This window comes from Carcharodon carcharias, chromosome 5 (assembly GCF_017639515.1).
Source record: "Carcharodon carcharias isolate sCarCar2 chromosome 5, sCarCar2.pri, whole genome shotgun sequence".
Classification (NCBI taxonomy): domain Eukaryota; kingdom Metazoa; phylum Chordata; class Chondrichthyes; order Lamniformes; family Lamnidae; genus Carcharodon; species Carcharodon carcharias.
The window spans coordinates 46,506,551-46,529,380 of NC_054471.1; the positions used below are offsets into that span (position 1 = coordinate 46,506,551).

Sequence of the window (22,830 nt, forward strand, 5' to 3'; positions counted from 1 at the left end):
TCCGAATACACACAGCATTCATAACAAATGGATGAACTGATAGCACAAATAGAAATAAATGATTATAATATTGTAGCTGTTAAAGAGACCACGTGGACTGCAAAGTGACCAAAGCTGTAACTTGAAGATTCGAGGGTTTTGACATTTTGAAACAAGAGGAAGAAAGGAAAAGGAGGTGTGTTGGCTCTGCTAATAAAGGGTGAGATCACTACAATAACAAGAAATGGTCTCAGTCCAGTGGATCAAAATGTAGAAACAGTTTGGGTAGAGATAAAAAAAAAAACAAAGGAAAGAAGTCATGGGTGGAAGTGATTTACAGGCCCCCTGACAGTATCTACATTGTATATCAGAGTTTAAAATCAAGAAATATTGGAAAACTTGTAAGAAATATACTGCAATAATCGTGGGAGATTTTAAAATGTCATATAGAATGACAAATCAAATTGGCAAAACTAGTCTGCAGGATGTGTTCAGTCAGTGTAATTGGTAGAGTGTTTTTAGAACAATACATTCTGGAGCTAACCAGAGAACAGACTATTTTAGACCTGGTGATGTGGAATGAGACAGGATTAATGAATGATCTCACAGTAAAGAATCCTCTAGGGAAGAGTGATCATGACATGCTGAATTTCACATTCATTTGAGGATGAGGAAATTTGGGTCTGAAATATAGTGCTTAAGCTTAAATGAAGGCAAGAGTACGAAGACAGAGTAGGCTAAAGTGGACGGAGAAAATAGGTTAAAAGGCAAGATAGTAGAGCAGTGGTAGACATGTAAGGAGATATTTCATAACTCTCAACAAGATATAGAGAAAGAAAGATGATATAAGAAGAATGCACCATCCATAGTTAACTAAGAATTTTAGAAACCAGGAAAGGAAAAGGGAAGGGAAAGGAAAAGGGGAAAAGGGAAGGGAAGGGAGGGAGGAAGGGAGGAAGAAAGAGGTAGGAATGAGAGAAATAATGATCAGAACATGGCAGGAAGGGACAGTGTACAAACCTAGCAGTGCACCAGCAGATAAGCTTAGAGTTCACAAAAATAATAAAAAGGCAGAACTAAAGGCCCTGTATCTCAATGCATGTAGCATTCATGACAAAACTGATGAATTGACAATACAAATAGAAATAAATATATATGATCTGATAGCCATTACAGAGACATTGCTGCAGGATGATAAAGACTGGGGCCTGAATATTCAAGGGTACATGACATTTAGGAAGGAAAGGAAGCTAGGAATAGGTGGAGGGGTAGCTCTGTTAATTAAGGATGACATTGGTACAATAGAGAGAGATGACTTTAGTTCTGGAGATCAAGATGTAGAATGAGTTCGGGTAGAGATGTGAAATAGTAAAGGCCAAAAAACAAAATCATAGTGGTAGTGGATTATTGGTCCCCGAATAGTAACCACTATAGGATAGGGTATACAAGATGGGGGCTTGTGAGAAAGGTACGGCGATAATCATGGGTGATTTTAATCTACATATTGATTGGGCAAATCAGATTGGCAAAGGTAGAATGGGTGATGAGTTCATATTGTGTTTTGAGGCAGTTTCTTAGAGCAGCAATTTGTAGCACCAACCAGGGAGCAAGCTATACTTGGTCTGGTATATGCAATGAGACAGGATTAATTGCTGACCTCATAATGGAGGCACTCTAGGCAGTAGTGACCATAATATGATTGAACTTCACATTCAGCTTGAGGAATGGAGGAATGGATCAAAGACCAGTGTTTTAAATTTAAATCAGGGCAATTATGAGGGCATGAAGACAGAACTGGCTAAAGTGATCTGAGAAATTAGATTAAGGGGTAAATCAGTGGCGATGCAGTGTCAGATATTTAAGGAGATATTTCAGAAAAGATATTTTCCATGAGAAAGACAGACTCTAGGGGAAGGAAACATTATCTGTGGCTAACTAAGAAAATTAAAGATAGTATAAAATAGAAAGAAATAATGTATGATTCCACAAAGATGAGTAGCTGGTTAGAAGATTGGACAGAATATAAATAAAGCAAAAAAATGACTAAAAGAAAGGAGAAATTAGAGTACAAGAGAAAGCTAACTAGAAATATAAAAACAGTAAGAGTTTCTACAGGTGTCTAAAAAGGAAACGAGAAAGTCAAGTGAGCATTGGTCCTCTAGAGTGAGAATGAGGGATTAATGATGGAAATCATGGATGAATTGAACAGATAATTTGCATGTCTTCACCTGTAGAGGATATAGTGAACATCCCAGAAATAATTGTGAATCAGGGCGGGAGGAACTTAAAACAATCAACAGGGAAAATGTACTTTAAAAGTGATTAGAACTAAAAATTGACAAGTCCTCAGGTCCTGATGGACTTAATCTGTGAGTCTTAAAAGTGGTTACTAAAATGGAAGATGCATTAATTTTAATTTTTCAAAATTCCCTATGTTCTGTAAAGGTCCCATCAGATTGGAAAATAGCAAATTCTATTCAAGATGGGAGGGAGACAGAAAGCAGGAAACTACAGGCCAGTTAGCTTAACATCTGTCATAGGGAAATTTCTAGAATCTATTATTAAGAAAGTTATAGTGGGACACTTAGAAAATCTTAATGCAATCAGGCAAAGTCAAAAAAGGTTTTGTGAAAGGGAAGTCATGTTTGACTAATTTATCGGATTTCTTTAAGAAAGTAACAAGCAACGTGGATAAAGGGGAACCTGTGGATGTGTTGTACTTAGATTTCCAGAAGGCATTTGACAAGGTACCACAGCAAAGGTTATTATGCAAAATAAGAGCTCATTGTTTAAGTGGTAACTTATTAGATAGGAGATTGGCTAGCGAACAGGAAACAGAGAGTAGGCACAGGTGGATCATTTTTTGGTTGGGGGATGAAAGGTGAAAATAAATACAAACAAGTTCATCAATTTTGTTCCTATTGGACTTCAAATAAAAAGCCTTTACTTACTTCAGCTCTGGTCTGTGTTAAATTGACTTTTAGACACTCTTGTTCTAGAATTTCCAGCTTTTCAAGCTTTGATTGCAGCTCTGCATGGTTCCACTGCCTATCTATCTGCAGCGAGGCCTACAGATCAAAATATACTACAAGATAAATATTTATGGAAGACTGGGTAATAAAAATATTATGTTCAAATATTGTTCTTCCACCTCATACTGATGGGGAGATAATTTTTAACAGATACCTGTAAGAAGAGACAAGTAAAATCAGCTTGAGATGCAGTAACCCATTTTGCAGTATATGGTACATTAGTAAGCCAAATTGGAGGCCAATCTCAGTCAAAGATTGTCCTGATGAAAGGCAAATGTAAATTATTCTAAAAGAATTGTTTGAGATTCAACAGAAGTCTCAAAAATTATGAAATGTTTCGATGGAGTGAACAGAAAAAGACTTTCCTCTGGTTAGAGTCAGTAATAAAGCTTCATCAATTTAGATGAATCACCAAAGGCCAGAAAAGATGTCAGGAGAAATGTTTTCATGCAGGGAGTTGTTAGAGCATGGAATACTTTGGCACAACTGGTTAAGGCAAAGACCATTTCATGTCTTAAGTAAATTGCGTATCTGATGTAGGGAGAAATAAGGCTATAGCTGAGAACAGATAGCTGAATTAGGTTTAGATTGCTATAGCAAAGAGCTGCCATAGATATGATGGGCATAATGGCCTTATTTTGTGCTGCAGGAATGCACCCAAAGCAAGACAAGCAAGAAAGAATTTCCATACCATGAAAATGCCCAAATGTTGGTATGATCTCTCATTTTCTTTTCCCTAGGAAACCAGCAAGGTATTTCGGTAATTGGACACTGCAGAACAACCTAGGATAATACAGTCTTTAATTTTCATTCCCTGTTGGGAAGCACCACCATCCCTCCAATACACGCCAAAGATTAGAGAACTCAAAAAAAAGACCAACAGTAATCAAAATCCTTCTCAGAGCCATACAGCAAACTGGAAAATTCAATACTGACTGGGTATTAATATGTATTCACAGGCAGCATTCAAAATGTTGGTTCAGTATTATTAGGGTAATTCTAATATGAAAGGGGGCAAGTATCACGCTTAACCACAGAATCCAGAATCTGTACAGTACAGAAGGAGGCTATTCAGCTCATCGAGTCTGCACTACCTCTCTGAAAGAGCATTACCTACTCCTACTCCCCTGCCTTATCCCCATAACCTTGCACATTCTCTTTTCATTTAGCAATGCAGTTTCCTTTTGTATACTTCGAGCCACCCTCTGGGTGAAAAAAAAATTTCCACACCTCACTTTTACTCCTTTTGCCAATTATTTTGAATCTGTGGCCTCTAGTTCTTGATGCTCTCGAGTGGGAACGGTTTTTCACTATTTACCCTGTCTAAACCCTCAGGATCTTGAATACCTCTATCAAATCTCCTCTCAGCATTCTTTTCTCCAAGAAAAACAGTCCCAATCTCTCCAATCTATCATCATAGCTACAGTTCCTTATCCCTGGAATCATTCTTGTGAATCTCCTCTATATTCTCTCCAATGCCTTCACATGCTTCCTCGAGTATGGCACCCAGAACTAGACACAGTACTCCAGATGACGCCTAACTAGTGTCTTACAGAAGTTCAACATGACCTCCTTACTCTCGTACTCAATGCCCCTTTTAATAAAGCCTAAGATGCTATATCCTATAAATGGAGCTTGTTTACCAAAGAACAAGGTAGAAACTTAAACACTTATCTGTTTAGTTAAAGCAATGAGAACCCAAGGTGAAAATTCATCTCATTTTACTCTGTGACCCCCAACTTTGGAAACCCGTCCATTTGAATATTTACCTTTAAATGCACTTTTTGCACCTTGGATTCAACTAGCTCCTTACATTGAGAATTTGGAATTGTCAATAGACCTCTTCAGATAACTTTTTTCAATTAATGCAAAGTCTTCTAACCCATCAGAGTATGCTTAGTTGAGCTTTCTACAAAATATGCAATAAATCAACCAAGCTTTTGGTCACCTGTCCTAATATCTCCTCATGTGGCTCGATGTCAAATGTTGTTTGATAATGCTTTTGAAATCCTTTGGGGCATTTTACCACGTTGAAGGTGCTATATAAATGCAATTAGTTAAAGTTACTTCTGTGATAGTCCATCCCTCCCCATGTAAATCTCTGCAAACATTTGAGCAGGCAATATGCATCCTGGCTGTTGATGATCAATGACCAAGTGCTAAGAGATGCACCTTATTCCTGGTAGAGGGGAGCCTGGAAGCCACTCAGCATCTATTAAGTTGGGTGCAATTAGTTGCAGAAGTGAATTCACATGCTTCTGGTACAGGTAGTGGACTCACCTAGATGGTCTTATCATTAGTTATTTTTTATTTTTAACCAACTGTGTACCGAAACAGATCCATTGCATAACCTAAACACAAGGGAGAATAGTAATTTGACATATTCACCTGTTTCTCCAATAAAATGTTCTTCTCTGTTGCTGTATGGTCCACCATCGTCCTCATATATTCTAACTGTTTCTCCAAAAGTGAACAGCGGCCTTCAACAGCTGCCAACTGAACAGCAAGTTCTGTAAAAAGAACAACAATCAGGCCTTGTCTAGAACTAGTTCAATAATTGAATTATTTGTTTTCTTCCTTCTGTTTTAATATGCTACTGAGCTTCCCAAATTCCTCCTTTAAGTCTTCAACATTTCAACTCTACCTTCCTTATGCCTGGTGGGTGACCGAGTCTCATCAAAATTTCAGCAGGAATATTATGTCACCACAGTTATCAAGCAGTAGGTATGCTTTTATGGAACATAGAATTACAACACAGAATCAGGTCACTCGACATAATCAGTAGGTTTGAGGTTTATCCTCCATATGAGCAGTGGTACTGATCCCATATCACTTTATTTCTCCCATCATTCAACCACATATCCAACCAATTCTTAAAAGTTGACATGGTCTCTGCTTCAATGACCAACTCCAGTAATACATTGCAGAGCCTCATAACCTCCTGTAGAAAATGTTGCTCCTGGCCTCTGTTCGAAATCTTTCAATCTTCTCCCTATGTTGATCTAGACCCTTCAACCGCTGAAAACAGTCTGCTTCTGTTTCCTCTGTTCAATCCCTCCATAATGTTAATAAATTTTGATTTTCATATTCTATACCACTTGTCAAAAACCCAGTATTCCATTAACTTTTATCATGTCCTCATTCACAAGGTGCTGCTCTCAGACCTTGAGAACCCAAACCGCTTTGCCTTTCCACATCATTTAACCTCCCACAAAGATGCAATTACTACTATTTTTCTTTAAAAAAAACCAAATGTGCTCCTAGTTACTGACATGTCATAGTCCCTCAATCCACTGTGTTATGTTATCATTATCACTTGCAGCTTCCTTTGATCCTCAATTATTTACTATACCTTTGATTTTAGTATCATCTCCAATAGCCTTGGATCAAAATCATTGATTTATGGTGATCAGCACCTTTGACTCCATGCTGCGGGCCACTAGGGTAAAGGCACCCCTTTGGAGCAGTAGTGTTCTGCTTGGCATGGCCAAAGATCTGAAATTGTGCTTGTAAGTTGTTGCCCGAGCGTACTTAGGAACCCACGGGAATGGAATCTCGGAGGGTAAGACTGAAACCCTGTGAGGTAGGTCATCATTGAACCCATCCGAGTTGAAGTGACTTTTGGAGAGAATTCCAAAGTGAGATCTTTCAAGGTGAAGATTACAAACCCTTGTGAGATTGGTTGACTCACACAGTGTGACTAATGTTTGGGTGGGTTGTTGAAAAATCCATGGAATATGTTTTAGTTGCAGCCATCATTTATAGTGTAATGTGGTGTGTTGGACCACAGTTTGCCCGTTAATTCGCATGTACCTCATCCTTATCCCAAATGCTAGATTATATGATAAATATTGTAAATTGTTTTACCTTTCTGACCTTGTACAGTGAAGTTTGCTTTTGTTTGTTCAGAACCTGTGGAATCTTGTGGCTTTATTCTATTAGCAGGTATCTTAATACTCAAAATTTGTCAACTTTAAACAAAACGTTAATGTTCTCTAACCGGATCTCACCAACAACTTGGGGGGCTGGCCAAAGAACATAACAATAGCCTTAGTGCAAACATGGACAAAAGGGCTGAACTCCAGAAATGAGGTGAGAGTGACTGACCTTGACACCAAGGCAGCATTTGACCAAGTGTGGCATCAAGGAGCCCTAGCAAAACTGGAGTCAATGGGAACCAAGGGAAAACTCTCCAGTGGTTGGAATTATACCTAGCACAATGGAAGATGGTTGTGGTTGTTGGAGGTCAGCCATCTCAGTTCAAGAACATCACTGCAGGAGTTCTTCAGCATAGTGTCCTCAGCCCAACTATTTTCAGCTGCTTCATCAATGACCTTCCTTCCACCATAAGGTCAGCAGTGGGGATGTTCACTGATGATTGCACAATGTTCAACACCATTTATGACTCCTCAGATACTGAAGCAGTCTGTGCCCATATGCAGCAAGACCTTAACAACATTCAGGCTTGGGCTGATAAGTATAAAGCAACACTTCGAGCCACACAAGTGCCAGGCAATGACCATCTCCAACAACAGAGAATCCAACCACCCCCCCTTAATGTTCAATGGTATTACCATCACTGAATCTGCCACCATCAACATCCTGAGGGTAACCATTGACCAGAAAATGAACTGGATCAGCCATATAAATTCTGTGGCTACCAGATCAGGTCAGAGGCTGGGAATTCTGCGGAGATTAACTCACCTCCTGACTCCCCAAAACATGTCTACCATCTCCAAGGAACAAGTCAGGAGTGTGATAGAATACTCTCCACACGTCTGGATGAGTGTAGCTCCAATAACACTCAAGAAGCTCAACACCATCCAGGACAAAGCAGCCCACTTGATTAGCACCCGTCCACCACCTTCAACATCCATTCCCTCCATCGACTGTGCATAGTGCAGCAGTGTGTACCATCTACAAGATGCATTGTAGCAACTCACCAAGGCTCCTTTGACAACACCTTCCAAACCCATGATCTCTACCACTGGGAGGACAAAGGCAGCAGATGCATGGGAACACCACCACCTGAAAGTTTCCCTCGAAGACACAAAACATTTTGACTTGGAACTATATTGCCGTTCCTTCACTATCGCTAGGTCAAAATCCAGAACTCCCTCCCTAACAGCACTGTGGGTGTTCCTACACCACATGGAGTGCAGCAGTTCAAGAAGACAGCTCACCACCACCTTCACAAGGGCAATTAGGGATAGTAAATAAATTCTGGCCTAGCCTCCAATGCCCACATCCCATGAAATAATAAATGAAGAAGAGAGGCTGCAGAATGCTGTGATACATAGGAATCTGGGTGTCTGCACATTTTTAAAAATTCATTCACAGTATGTGGGATTTGCTGGCTGGGCCAGCATTTATTGCCCATCCCTAGTTGCCCTTGAGAAGGTGGTGGTGAGCTGTCTTCTTGAACCACTGCAGTCCATGTGGTGTAGGTACACCCACAGTGCTGTTAGGAAGGGAGTTCCAGGATTTTGACCCAGCGACAGTGAAGGAACGGTGATATATTTCCAAGTCAGGATGGTGGGTGATTTGGAGGGGAACTTCCATGTGGTGGTGTTCCTATCCATCTGCTGCCCTTGTCCTTCTAGATGGTAGTGGTTGTGGGTTTGGAAGGTGCTGTCTAAAGATCCTTGGTGGATTCCGCAGTACAGCTTGTAGATGGTACACATTGCTGCCACAGTGCGTCAGTGGTGGAGGGAGTGAATGTTTGTGGATCTGGTGCCAGTCAAATGGGCTGCTTTGTTCTGGACAGTGTCAAGCATCTTGAGTGTTGTGGTAGCTGCACTCATCCAGGCAAGTGGGGAGTATTCCATCACACTCCTGACTTGTGCCTTGTGGATGGTGGACAGGCTTTAGGAAGTCAAAAGATGGGTTACACGTCGCACGATTCCTAGCCTATGACCTGCTTTTGTAGCCACAGTTTTTATATGACTAGTCCAGTTCAGCTTCTAGTTAATGGTAACCCCCAGGATGTTGATAGTGGGGGATTCAGTGATGGCAATGCCATTGAACATCAAGGGACGATGGTTAGATTCTTCTTGTTGGAGATGGTCATTGCCTGATTCTTGTGTGGTGTGAATGTTACTTGCCACTTGCCACATGCATCACATAAAATTAGCACTCAGGTAGAGCAAGTAATTTATTGCAAGGGGGATGCAGTATAAAGAATGGAAATCTTACTATAGCATTGGTGACACTGCACCTAGAGTACAGTGTACAGTTTTGTCTCCTTAATTATGGAGGGATATACTTGCACTGGAAGCAGTTCAGAGAAGGCACATGAGGCTGATTCCTGGGATGAAGGGGTCGCCTTATGAGGAAAGGTTGAGCCAAAAGTCATTGGAGTTTAGTAGAATGAGAGATGGTCTTATTGAAACATAAGATTCTGAGACGGCTTGATAGGGCAGATGCTGAGTGCATGTATTCCAACATGGGATAAATGTAGAGCAAGGGGCTACAGTTTAAAAGTAAGGGGTCTCCCATTTAAGATGCAGATGAGGAAGAATTTCTTCCCTCAGCAAAGCTGTTAAGTCTTTGGAATTATCTATCGCAGAGAGCAACGGAGACTGCATCATTTAATATATTCAAGGCTGAAATGGACAGGTTTTTGATTGACAAGGGAGTCAAAGGATATGGGAGACAGCAGGAAGGTGCTGTTAAGGCCACAATCAGATCAGTCATGATCTTGTAGAATGGCAGAACAGGTCCAATGGGACAAATGTCCTAACACCATTTTTTATTATTCATTCACGGGAAATAGGCTTCGCTGGCTGGGCCAACATTTAAAGCCGATCCCTAGTTGCTCTTGAGAAGGTGGTGTTGAGCTGCCTTCTTGAACCGCTGCAGTCCATGTGGTGTAGGTACGCCCACAGTGCTGTTATGGAGTTCCAGGATTTTAACCCAGCAACAGTGAACGAACAGAGATATATTTCCAAGTAAGGATGGTGAGTGACATGGAAGGGGACTTCCAGGTGGTGGTGTTCCCATCTATCTGCTGCCCTTGTCCTTCTAGGTGGCAGTGGTCATGGATTTGAAAGGTGCTGTCTAAGGAACCTTGGTGAATTCCTGCACTGAATCTTGTAGATGGTACACACTGCTGCTACTGTGCGTCAGTGGTGGAGGGAGTGAACGTTTGTGGATCTGGTGCCAATCAAACAGACTGCCTTGTCCTAGATGGTGTCCAGCTTCTTCAGTGTTGTTGGAGCTACACTCATCCAGGCAAATGGGAAGTATTCCGTCACACTCCTGACTTGTGCCTTGTCGATGGTGGACAGGCTTTAGGGAGTCAGAAGGTGAGTTACTCGTTGCAGGATTCCTAGCGTCTGACCTGCTCTTGTAGCCACGGTATTTATATGGCTGGTCCAGTTCAGTTTCTGGTCAATGGTAACCCCCAGGATGTTGATAGTGGGTGATTCAGTGCTGGTAATGCCATTGAACATCTGGAGGGTGATGGTTAGATTCACTCTTGTTGGAGATGGTCATTGCCTGACACTTGTGTGGCATGAATGTTACTTGCCACTTGACAGCCCAAGCCTGGATGTTGTCTAGGTCTTGCTGCATTTGGACATGGACTGATGATAATATCTGAGGAGTGGTGAATGGTGCTGAATGTTGTGCAATCAGCGAACATCCCCACTTCTGACCTCATGATGGAAGGAAGGTCATTGATGGAGCAGCTGAAGATGCTTGGACCTAGGACACTACCCTGAGGAACTCCAGCAGTGGTGTACTGGAGCTGAGATGACTGACCTCCAACAACCACAACCATCTTCCTTTGTGCTAGGTATGACTCCAACCGGCAGAAAGGTTTCCACGATTCCCATTGACTTCAGTTTGTTCGGGCTCCTTGATGCCACACTCTGTCAAACGCTGCCTTGATGTCAAGGGCAGTCACTCTCACCTCACCTAGGGAGTTCAGCTCTTTTGTCCATGTTTGAACCAAGGTTGTAATGAGGTCAGGAGCTGAGTGGCCCTGACTGAACCCAAACTGGGCATCAGTGAACAGGTTATTGCTAAGCAAGTGCCGCTTGATAGCACTGTTGATGACCCCTTCCATTACTTTACTGTAGAGTAGACTGATGGGGCAGCGATTGGCTAGGTCGGATTTGTCTTGCTTTTTGTGTACAGGACATACCAGGGCAGTTTTCTACATAGCCAGGTAGATGTCAGTACTGTAGCTGTACTAGAACAGCTTAGCTAGGGGCGCGACTAGTTCTGGAGCACAAGTTTTCAGTACTATTGCCAGAACATTGTCAGGCACATAGCCTTTGCAGTATCGAGTGCCTTCATCCATTTCTAGATATTATGTTGAGTGAATTGAATTAGCTGAAGACTGGCATCTGGGAACCTCCAAAGGAGGCCGAGATGGATCATCCACTTGGCATTTCTGGCTGAAGATTGTAGCAAATGCTTCAGCCTTATCTTTTACACTGATGTGCTGGTTCCTCCATCATTGAGGATAGGGATGTTTGTTGGGGCCTCTGGAGGAGGCTGAGATGGATCATCCTATTTCTTATGATCTTATAATATTACTATGGTTGCTGTCAAATATTTACTAGTAGTCGCTGGTTACCGATTGCCAGCAACAGGGAACCAACAGTAGTTTGCCTGCATGCTTCTTCAGCATAGAAAATGGTATTCATAAAAATAACCAAAATAAATAAAAAGCAGCTGGCTGAAAAGTAGCATTTACAAAATGTAACAATGAATAATACTCCTGTTCTTCAATATCTCTGCTTGAATCACCTTAGAAATCAGTCACTATTTACCCACAAAACACTGCATGACAAGTACATAAAGGGAACTGACAAATCACACAAATGGAGAAAAGGGAAGTAATTAGCACTCTCAGCTCCTGACACCTCATCTGAAGGGTAGAATTGATAGGGGCTGAGGAGCAGATCATCTTGTCTGCCTTCTGAACAAGGACAAAAGATAAGGGAGCTTCAGAGCTGTTCCATCTCCCCATCCTGCTTCAGTGAGAGAAAGAAGGGGAATGCTAAAGAAGTGAGGGACTATCCCAGCATTCACAGGGCTAGGGAAAGGGATCTATTAAAACCATAGTACCAGTAGTCTATAAAAACTGATTGTCACAGTTTGTCTTTTCACCCTTCTTTCCTGAGCTCCACTCAGCAAATGTCCACACCTTTAAAGTTGAAATCAGCGCTCATCATGTGGAGAACTACAGGCGCAGACCCACCTCCATTCTGTAGTATCTAACTGCATTGTGGAAGCATCTTCACCACATGACTGCAGGAGATAAAAAAGGTAGCTCATTACTACTTTCTCAAAGGCAATTAGGGATAAACAATAAGTGCTGATCTTGCCAGTGACAACCAAATTTCTTGAATGAATAACAAAAAAAAAAATTGGTTGCATTCCTGAGAAAGGAGCTGCTTGGGTTAATGCCAAAGCTGGTGACAACATTTTATAGTCCAAACAATTGCATGAAGCAAATCTAATCACATTCACCATTAGGTACTTTTGTCTTAACGTTGGTGTTCTTTTCCTTTTCTTGCTCCACAATATTTTTGTAGTGAACTGACTCATAGCTTAGTCTTTGCATTTTCTTTTCAGCTTCTGCCCGCTCCACCTCTAAACACCGAATCTTTTCCTGAAGACTTTTCAAAGCGGAAACTATAGCTGAACACAGAAAAAAGTATAATTAATTAATGGTGATAAAAACAAAGGTATCAGTGTGTCTGGAATTTGAATCTAGGCTAGGCTTTAGGGGAAGAAATTAATTTAGTTTTCAACTAAATTCCCAATGCGGAAAGTTTCACACTAGTCCTAATTTAGAATTAATTTCACTTACAGAAGTCACAGGATGGTTGGTAAAATAAGGATGACCTTCTGAAGTTGGGGTAGAGTAGAGGGATCTGATGTCCCGTATTAGCCAAGAACATAGACTAGAACAGCCACAATAAATCACCTTAGATCAGACCAGTAAGATCAGTGAGCGGAGATTTAATGGAGCTGCTCAAAATTGAGAGAGATTTTTGGAGTAAATAAAGAGAAACTGTTTATATTGAGAAACTGTGACATTAAGATCAGTAACCAGAGACTACAAGTTTAAGAGAATTGGGGAGAGGCGATGGCATAGTGGTATTTTTGTTGGACAAGTAATCCTGAGACCCAGGGTAAATGCAGGGGACCTGGGTTTGAATCAGTAGATGTGGAATTTGAATTCAATAAAAACCTGGGATTAAAAATCTAATTATGCGAGTGAAACCATTGTCGATTGTTATAAAATTCATTTGGTTCACTAATGCCCTTTAAATCTGTTGTCCTACATGTGACTCCAGCTCCAGACACACACCAATGTGTTTGACTGTTAAATGCCCATTCAGCTGAATCACAAAAAAGGAATGAAACCGGACGGACCACCTAGGCACCAATCTCGACCTACAAAGTCCTCCTTACTAACAGTGTCAAAATTGGGAGAGCTGTCTCACAGGCTGGTCAAGCAACAGCCTGACATAGTCCAATGTCCCAGACCCAGGTTCAAATCCCGCCACCATCCTTGGATATGTCCTGTCCCACCAGCAGAGGTGGTAGTACAGTGGTATACAGTCAAGAGGGAGTTGCACTGGGAGTCCTCAACATCGACTGCAGAAGTCTCATAGCATCAGGTCAAACATGAGCAAGGAAACCTCCTGTTGATTACCACATACCGCCCTCCTTCAGCCATTGAGTCAGTGCTCTTCCATGTTGAACACCAGTTAGACGAAGCACTGAGGGTGCAGGTTCAGAATATACTCTGGGTGGGGGACTTCAATGTCTACCACCAAGAGTGGCTTGGCAGCACCACTACAGACCGAACTGGCCGAGTCCTAAATGACATAGCTGCTAGACTGGTCTGCAGCAGGTGGTGAGGGAACCAACAAGAGGGAAAAATAAACTTGACCTCATCCTCACCAACCTGTCTGCCACAGATGCATCTGCTCCATTACAGTATCAGTAGGAGTGACCACCAAACAGTTGTTGTGGAGACGAAGTCCCGCCTTCACACTAAGGATACCTTCCATTGTGTTGTGTGGCACTACCACTGTGCTAAATCGGATAGGTGTTGCACAGATCTAGCAACTCAAGACTTGGCCCACAGTGCCTCATGGGTGCCATCAGCAGCAGCAGAATTGTACTCGAATACAATGTGTAACCTCATGGCCCGGCATATCCGCCACTCTACCATTACCATCAAGCCAGGGGATCAATCCAAGTTCAATGAAGAGCGCAGGAGGGTATGCCAGGAGTAACACCAGGCCTACCTAAAAATGAGGTGTCAACCTTGTGAAGCTATAACACAGGACTACTTGCATGCCAAACAGCATAAGCAGCAAGTGATAAACAGTGCTAAGCGATCCCACAACCAACTGATCAGATCTAAGCTCTGCAGTTCTGCCACATCCAGTCGTGAATGGTGGTGGACAATTAAACAACTCACTGGAGGCGGCGGCTCCATAAATATCTCATTCCCAATGATGGGGGAGCCCAGCTCATCAGTGCAAAAGGTAAGGCTGAAGCATTTGCGACAATATTCAGCCAGAAATGCCAAGCGGATGATCCATCTCGTCCACCTCCGGAGGTCCCCAGCGACACAAACGTCAGCCTTTAGCCAATTCAATTCACTCCACGTGATATCAAGAAACAGCAAAAGGCACTGGATTGTGCAAAGGTTATAGACCCTGACAATATTCTGGCAATAGTACTGAGTTCTTGTGCTCCAGGTCTTGCCACGCCCCTAGCCCAGTTATTCCAGTACAGCTACAACACTGTCATCCACCCAGCTTTGTGGAAAATTTCCCAGATATGCCCTGTATACAAAAATCAGGACAAATCCAACCTGGTCAATTACCACCTCATCAGTCTACTCTCCATCATCAGTAAAGTAATGGAAGGGGTCATCAACAGTGCTATTAAGTGGCACTTGCTTAGCAATAACCTGCTCACTGATGTCCAGTTTGGGTTCTGCCAGGGCCACTCAGCTCTTGACCTCATTACAGCCTTGGTTCAAACGTGGACAAAAGAGCTGAACTCCCGAGGTGAGGTGAGAGTGACTGCCCTTGACATCAAGGCCACATTTGACCGAGTGCGGCATCAAAGAGCCCTAGCAAAACTGGGGTCACTGGGAACCAGGGGGAAAGCTCTCCACTGGTTGGAGTCATACTTAGCACAAAGGAAGATGGCTGTGGTTGTTGGAGGTCAATCACCTCAGCTCCAGGACATCTGTGCAGGAGTTCCTCAGGGTAGTGTCCTAGGTCCAACCATCTTCAGTTGCTTCATCAATGACCTTCCTTCCAACATGAGGTCAGAAGTGGGGATGTTCGCTGATGATTGCACAATGTTCAGGGTCATTCGCCACTCCTCAGACGCTGAAGCAGTCCATGTCCAAATGCAGCAAGACCCGGACAATATCCAAGCTTGGGCTGACACATGACAAGTAACATTCGCACCACACAAGTATCAGGCAATGACCATCTCCAACAAAAGTGAATCTAACCATGGTCCCTTGACATTCAACGGCATTACCATCACTGAATCCCCCGCTATCAACATCCTGGGGTTACCATTGACCAGAAACTGAACTGGACCAGCCATATAAATACTGTGGCTACAAGAGTAGGTCAGAGGTTAGGAATCCTGTGACGAGTAACTCACCTCCTGACTCCCCAAAGCCTGTCCACCATCTACAAGGCACAGGTCAGGAGTGTGATGGAATACTCCCCACTTGCCTGGATGAGTGCAGCTCCAGCAACACTCAAGAAGCTTGACAATGTTCAGGACAAGCAGCCCACTTGACTGGCACCACATTCACAAACATTCACTCCCACCACCACCAACGCACAGTAGTAGCAGTATGTACCATCTACAAGATGCACTGCAGGAATTCACCAAGGCTCCTTAGACAGCACCTTCCAAACCCACAACCACTACCATCTAGAAGGACAAGGGCAGCAGATACATGGGAACACCACCACCTGAAAGTTCCCCTCCAAGTCATTCGCCATCCTGAATTGGAAATATAACGCCATTCCTTCACTGTCGCTGGGTCAAAATCCTGGGTCTCCCTACCTAACAGCACTGTGGGTGTACCTACACCACATGGACTGCTGTTGCTCAAGTAGGAAGCTCACCACCACCTTCTCAAGGACAACTAGGAAAGGGCAATAAATGCTGGCCCAGCCAGCGAAGCCCACGTCCCGTGATTAAATTTTTTCAAAATGAATCAAGAGGAACATGGGAATTGTTTCATGCAGTGCATTGTGATGATTTAGAATGCAGGCCTGAAAAGGGTGGTGGAAGATTTAATAATAACTTTAAAAATGTTAGAATTTGGACAAAAACAAAGCGGGGGGGGGGGGGGGGGGGGGGGGGGGGGGGGGGGGGGGGGGGGGGTGCAGGGAGTTATGTGACGAAGAATTACTTTTTAAAAATTGCTCTCAGTGGTAGCGGCCTGGAACATGTTGCCTATGAAGCTGGTGGAACTGAAGACAATGAATGATTTCAGAAGAAAACTGGATGGGCATTTGAGGGAAATAAACTTGCAGGGCATTGGGGACAGAGCATGAAAATGAGACCGATTGCTTGCTCTGCAGAAAGTGAGCAGAAACTCCGTGGGCTGAATAGCCTCCTTCTGTGCCGTAATGATTCTATTATATACTTACGCGACTATGGGTCAAGTGCAAGGGAGTGGGGGTAATTGGATAGCTTTTACCAAGAGCCAGCACAGGCATGTTGGGCTGAATGGCCTCTTTCTGTTCTGTATGGTTCTATGCTTGATGCTGGAATGCATTACCTAAAAGAGATAAATGTTCCATTCCCTAATACAAGAATTCCTCCTTCATGACCCCAAAACTGAAGGGAGCATAAAGAAGAATCTCTGCATATTCTTAAGATTCCATTTGCTGAAAGACTAACCCAAAGTGTCAATTAATTTAACATTATACTGCACAACAAATCAACCCTGCCGATACCCACAGATGACAACACAGGTCCAAAAAAAACTGGAACCACAGAGCATTATCCCATTACTTGACACTATTGAAGCAATATAATAAACACTCATAAAACACAGTCTTCTACATATTGTTTGGACCAGTATCAAAAAAGTAAAACATTATTTTGCCCAAATACAATTATACCTTTGCTGTTGGTAGCCTGGCTAATCACATCAGCTTCATTGCAGTTTCTTAATCCTGTGATAGTCACATGATGAGGGACTGGCTTTTGTTGAACTGACTTCTCATGATGTTCAATGTTCTCCAAGCTCAGCAGCGGACTTCCTACATGGACACGTTTGGATATAGATTCCATACTCTATAGATATGCAAAATCTCTTTAAAATCAAGTCATAAACAAAACATTTGTCAATAATTTTGTTGTTAAATGCTAATAGAAAAGTTAAACGCAAAATATTGCGGCCACTGGAAATCTTAAATAAAAATAGAAAATGCTGGAAAAACTCAGCAGGCCTGGCAGCATCTGTGAAGAGAGAAACAGAGTTAATATTTCGAGTCCATATGACTCTCTCTCATATGGACTCGAATAGAAGAGTCAAGTTTGCCATCCTTTTAAAAATAAATATTTAATGGTAGTGGTAAATGGGCAGATGAGGGAAGAGAGAGAATGTTCTCTTTCACAACTCACTAATCTTATCCAGAGGAATATGTTAAGTGAGACACTTAATAACTATTTCAATTCCAATCAAAATCCACAAAGTTGTGTATTTTTCCCCCCAGAGTGAATGATAAAAATATGTCCGATGCAGATCCACTCCTCAGAACCGAATAATATTCTTCTTGTAGGTCTGCGTATTGCTGATTTTTGGAGTGGCTTTTAAACCAACAGCAAATTGCATTTTATTGTACCTTGAATGTAGAAAAACAAACCCAAGAAAAATGGATAACATATTTTGAGAAGGGTTAAGTAAAGCAAGCTAAAGTTTGGTTGAAGAAACATATTTTAAGATGGCTTTAAAAGGTGTGGAGAGAAGCGGAAAAGTTTGAGGAGGAAGTTCCAATAGGTTGGATCTGCGGCAAAGATCATGGCTTATCTGATTGTAACCTCAACACCCCACTCCTACCTACTCCTGATAACCTTTCACCCCCTTGCTTAGCAAGAATTTATCTAGTTCTGCTTTAAAAATATTCAAAGGCTCTACTTCCACTGCCTTTGAGGAAGAGAGTTCCAAAGACTCATGGCCCAGAGAGAAAAAAATTTTTCATCTGTCTTAAATGGGTAATCCCTTATTTTTAAACTGTGACCCTTAGTTCTAGATTCTCCCACAAGAGGAAATATCCTTTCCACATCCACCTTGTCAAAACCCCACAGGGTCTTAAAGGTTTCAATCAAGTCACTTCTTAATCTGCTAAACTCCAGAAGATACAAGCCTAGCCTGCCTAACCTTTCCTTATAAGACAACCCACCCATTACAGGTATTAGTTTGGTAAATTTTTCTGAATTGCTTCTAACACATTTACATCCTTCCTTAAATAAGGAGACCAATACTGTACCCAGTACTCCAGATGTGTTCTCACCAATGCCCTGTATAACTGAAGCTTAGCCTCTCTACTTTTATATTCAATTCCCCTCACAATAAAAGCTAACATTCTATTAGCTTTCCTAATCACTTGCTATACCTGCATGCTAACTATTTGCGATTGATGCACTAGGACACCCAGATCCCTTTGTAATCTCTCACAATTTAGATAATATGCTTCTTTTCCATTCTTCCTGCCAAATTTCACATTCTCCCACATTATACACCATTTGCTAGATGTTTGTCACTCAACCTATCTACATCCTTTTGTAGGCTCCTTATGTGCTCTTCATATCTTACTTTCCTTCCTATCTTTGTGTCATCAACAAATTTAGCAACTATACCTTTGGTCCCTTCATCCAAATCATTTATATAAATTGTAAAAAGTTGAGGCCCCAGCACTGATCCCTGTGGCACACCACTCATTACATATTGCCAAACAGAAAATGATCCATTTATGTCTACCCTCTGTTTCCTGTTAGTTTGCCAATCTTCTATCCATGCCAATATGTTACCCCAAACACCATGAGCTTTTACTTTCTGCAATAACCTTTGATGTGACACCTCACAAAATGCCTTCTGGAAATTTAAGTACAGTGTGGAATTCCACTGGTGTGGAATTCTCGTCCACAAAAAGCAATAGATGCTAGCTCAATTAAGTGCAAATCTAAGCTAGATAGACTTTTGCCAGCTGAAAGGATGTGAAGTAAGGCAGGTAAATGGAGTTAGAATGCAGATTAATCATGATCTCATTGAATGACAGAACATGGAACAGAGGTTGAATAGCCTATTTCTGTTCCTACTTAAAAGGAGGATGGATGCATTGCTGTGGGCGAGTTAGAGTAAAATCAGGTACAAAAGGAGAAACAAAGATTGGATTTTAAAAACAGACAAAAGGAAAAGTAAGAATGCAAAATTGGAAACTTGACATTTTTAAAATCTCTAACAACAATTTACCATTTGCAAGAATGAGATCGAACAGTTTAAATTGTTCCTTTCTGAACTAGAGGTTGATTGAATTTGTCAATAATGACATTAGTAAAAACCTGTGCTGTTAGGTTCCAGCTCTAACTGCCTTTGGTGAGTGTAATGGATGATTAATGCACAAATCAAATAAATAACTGGGAGGCTAAGGGCAGGGAAAAGAGAACTACGAGTCAGCATAGGTCAGCAAGCAATTGTTGTGCAGGCCTTAGTTCGTTTGGATGTGTACAGCAGAGTTTGGTGATATGGAGCATATGGAGTTTGGCAAGCAAAATGTTGAAGGAGTCACAGAGAATATCAGTAGAGACCAACTGTTTTGATGTTTTAGGCAGTTTGGAAACAGGATTATAGGGATTCACTGAACTGAGGAAGATTCAAGCATGTAGCTGGAAAGTAAAGTTAGGTAAAGGGGGATTGGTCACTGGATGTTAGTTGAAGCAAACAAATGGGTCAGAGATTTGAGGATGGGGTGACAATGACAATTTTGAAAAGAGGGACTGCATCTGAGCCATTATTAAAATCAACAAACACTGAGGCCAAAGATAGCTGAAAGGGCAGGAGTTAAAAAAGGAGGGGACGAAGGGGTAAGGAATGAGTCTCACAGAAAAGAGGAACTTGGAGAAAGTAAGAATGGGAAGCAAGAGGGGTGTTAGGGAAGTTAATCCCTAGGGAAAGAGACCAGCAAGATGATTAAGAACAGCAATTTAGACATTAGTAATGAACATATAATCCCTATCCACTTACACCAACCAGATATTCCGAAGTAATGCATGGGGCCACATGTATATGTGCGTACATGTGCACACTCAGATTTACATACCATTCTAAACTCACATCTCTTGTTCGTCCTTCAAGGTGATGGTGACCAAATTCATCATCTGTGATGAAGAAGAGCCATATGGAGTGGAAACATTAACTCTGTTTTTCTCTCCACAGATGCTGTCAGACCTGCTGAGGTTTTCCAACATTTTCTGTTCTTGTTTCATTTTTCCAGCATCCACAGTATTTTGCTTTTATCATCTGTGATGAGTTCCAGTGTCTAAATAGGTGACTGCTAAACACACTAAAGCCACTTAAATATGGCACTGAAACATATAGGCCAGTAAGGTCCCAGGTTTGATCCCTGGCTTCTACCAAGTGAGCTGTTGCAGATAGCACTGCAATTTGGTTAGAGAACTGAAACAAATATTTAGCACAGTTACAATTCCTACTGCTGATCACAAACTAAATGTGTCAGATGGAAATTGTGCAAATCTGGGCAGGATGAGATATGTTTGTGATATGCACCCAAATTACAATGACCTGCCAATACTTATTGCTTCTGCTCACATGTGAACAATGGTCCTTTGAATAAGGTCGAAGAAATTGTGATATTTAAATACAGACAGAAAGTGCTGGGTTTAAGAAATATCCATACGTGAAAGGGTCAAATCGTGTACAGTTGAAATCAGCATCAATTGAAAAAAGAGACCGTACTGCTATGAAGCAGTAAAGGGAAAAAACAGTGACCAAAGGAAGAAGGTGCTGATACAGTCCAAATCCAAATGCAATCATTTCTAGCAACATTTGGCAATCTCACTTCTACTGACTTGGATCTGATCCTTTGCAGTGACAGTGACATGGGAGAATGGAACAGGCTGCAGGTGGAGTGGGAGAAAAATCAGTGCTCAACAATTGCTCTGAAGAAGAGGCATACAGATTCAAAACATTAACTCTGTTTCTCTCTCCACAGATGCTACCAAACCTCCTGCAGTTTTCAGCATTTTCTGAATTTCTCTAGCTATTAAAGTTAAAAATTTTACTTCCATCCCCCCAACAGGGTGTCTGGCCTGTTAGTCCACCAATTCAACAGTTTGGCCATCATGGTAGAAACATGGTCATGCAAACTTTAAATACATTTCAAACTTCTTGACCTGGACTATTTCATTGTGCTGGGATAGCAGAGTATTCCCATGATATTTCTGCAAAAGGAATGCTGTCTTAAAATAATTATTTTACACAGTGTTACAATTATCCTCCATCCCATCAAGTTAATGAGTGTAAAAGGTTCAGGGCTTGGTACTTTACTAGGGTAACTTCGACCTTATTTTAGTACAGTATACTGGTGAAAAACCGGTGAGAATATTAAATTTGTGCAGCGTTCAGCTACTAGACTCGCCATCCTGTATCATAACTGGAGTCAAGCAATGACATGTCAACAAGAACATTTTAAAAAATCAAAATCATCCCAAGTTCAGCAACTGCTCACACAACAGCTTCCGCGACCTATTTGGTGACATTTACAAATGAAAACTCTTTAAATTTTTAAACTGGAGCCTGGAAATCACAACCAAACGAGAGAGAGAGAGAAATAACCAAAACCAGCAGAACTGGTTGTAATTCAACTTCAGTTTATACATTCACCAAGTGAAAAATATACAAACCTGGTTTCGGAATTAAATTTCTGCTTTAAAAAAAACACAAGGCCCGTAGGGAAACAAAAAATAATTAGGCAGAAAAACAATATCAAATAAAATATCACAGCAACCCCGACTGCCTTGGCTGCTGCTCCTGTGTTTCGTTTCCACGGACGCACTAGGATGAAGGGCTATTGAGGGTTTCAAAAGTCCCTCCGGTTGTTGTTGCTCCTCCTCCTCCTCCTCCCAGCTTCAGCATTCGCTGAAACGACAGTTTATCGCCACAATCAAAGTGCAGGGGGAGGCTTTATAAATATTTTCGCCATGAAGTATTTCTCCTCTTACAGAGACAGAAGCAGATAATGCAAATCTCTAAAAGCCAACATTAGGCTCTAGCTGTCCCCGCCCCGTGTCCTAGCTACCGCCATCGCCGCCCCCCAGCAGGTGTCCTAGCAACCGCCATCTCCGCCCCCCCCCTCCCCCAGCTGGCGTCCTAGCAACCGCTATCTCCTCCCCGCATGTGGTGTTCTAGCAACCGCCATCTCCACCCCCCAGCTGGTGTCCTAGCAACCGCCATCTCCTCCCCCCCCCCCCCCCCCTCCCCGGCTGGTATCTTAGCAACTGCCATCTCCTCCCCCCAGCTGGTGTCCTAGCAACCACCATCTCCTTCCCCCCCCTCCCCGGCTGGTATCTTAGCAACTGCCATCTCCTCCCCCCAGCTGGTGTCCTAGCAACCGCCATCTCTTACCGCCCCCCCCCCCCCACCCCCACCGAGCGGTGTAGCGTTTAACAAAGAGCAGCCGAGAAAGCACAAGATGGTCTGCTCCCTGCCGGACATTTCAAATGCCCCCACTTCTCCGAACACAGCGCCACTGCTGGCCGCTAC

General features: G+C 42.2%; 1 protein-coding gene across 4 annotated transcripts in view; it reads right to left on the reverse strand.

The window, feature by feature from the left end:
- cep57l1 (centrosomal protein 57, like 1) overlaps positions 1 to 22,330 on the reverse strand; it is a 62,517-nt gene extending 40,187 nt beyond the window's left edge. For 3 of the 4 annotated variants that reach the window (XM_041188711.1, XM_041188708.1, XM_041188712.1), the window contains exons 1-5: positions 21,972 to 22,329; positions 17,168 to 17,342; positions 12,498 to 12,668; positions 5,400 to 5,521; positions 2,931 to 3,047 (exon numbers count right to left, since the gene is read on the reverse strand). In XM_041188711.1, the coding sequence (XP_041044645.1) occupies positions 2,931 to 3,047; positions 5,400 to 5,521; positions 12,498 to 12,668; positions 17,168 to 17,339 (582 nt within the window). In that variant the 5' untranslated portion in view covers positions 17,340 to 17,342; positions 21,972 to 22,329. Of the gene's footprint in view, positions 1 to 2,930; positions 3,048 to 5,399; positions 5,522 to 12,497; positions 12,669 to 17,167; positions 17,362 to 21,971 lie in introns of all 4 variants that reach the window. The other variant, XM_041188709.1, reaches the window with a different exon arrangement.
- Positions 22,331 to 22,830: the final 500 nt, after the last annotated feature.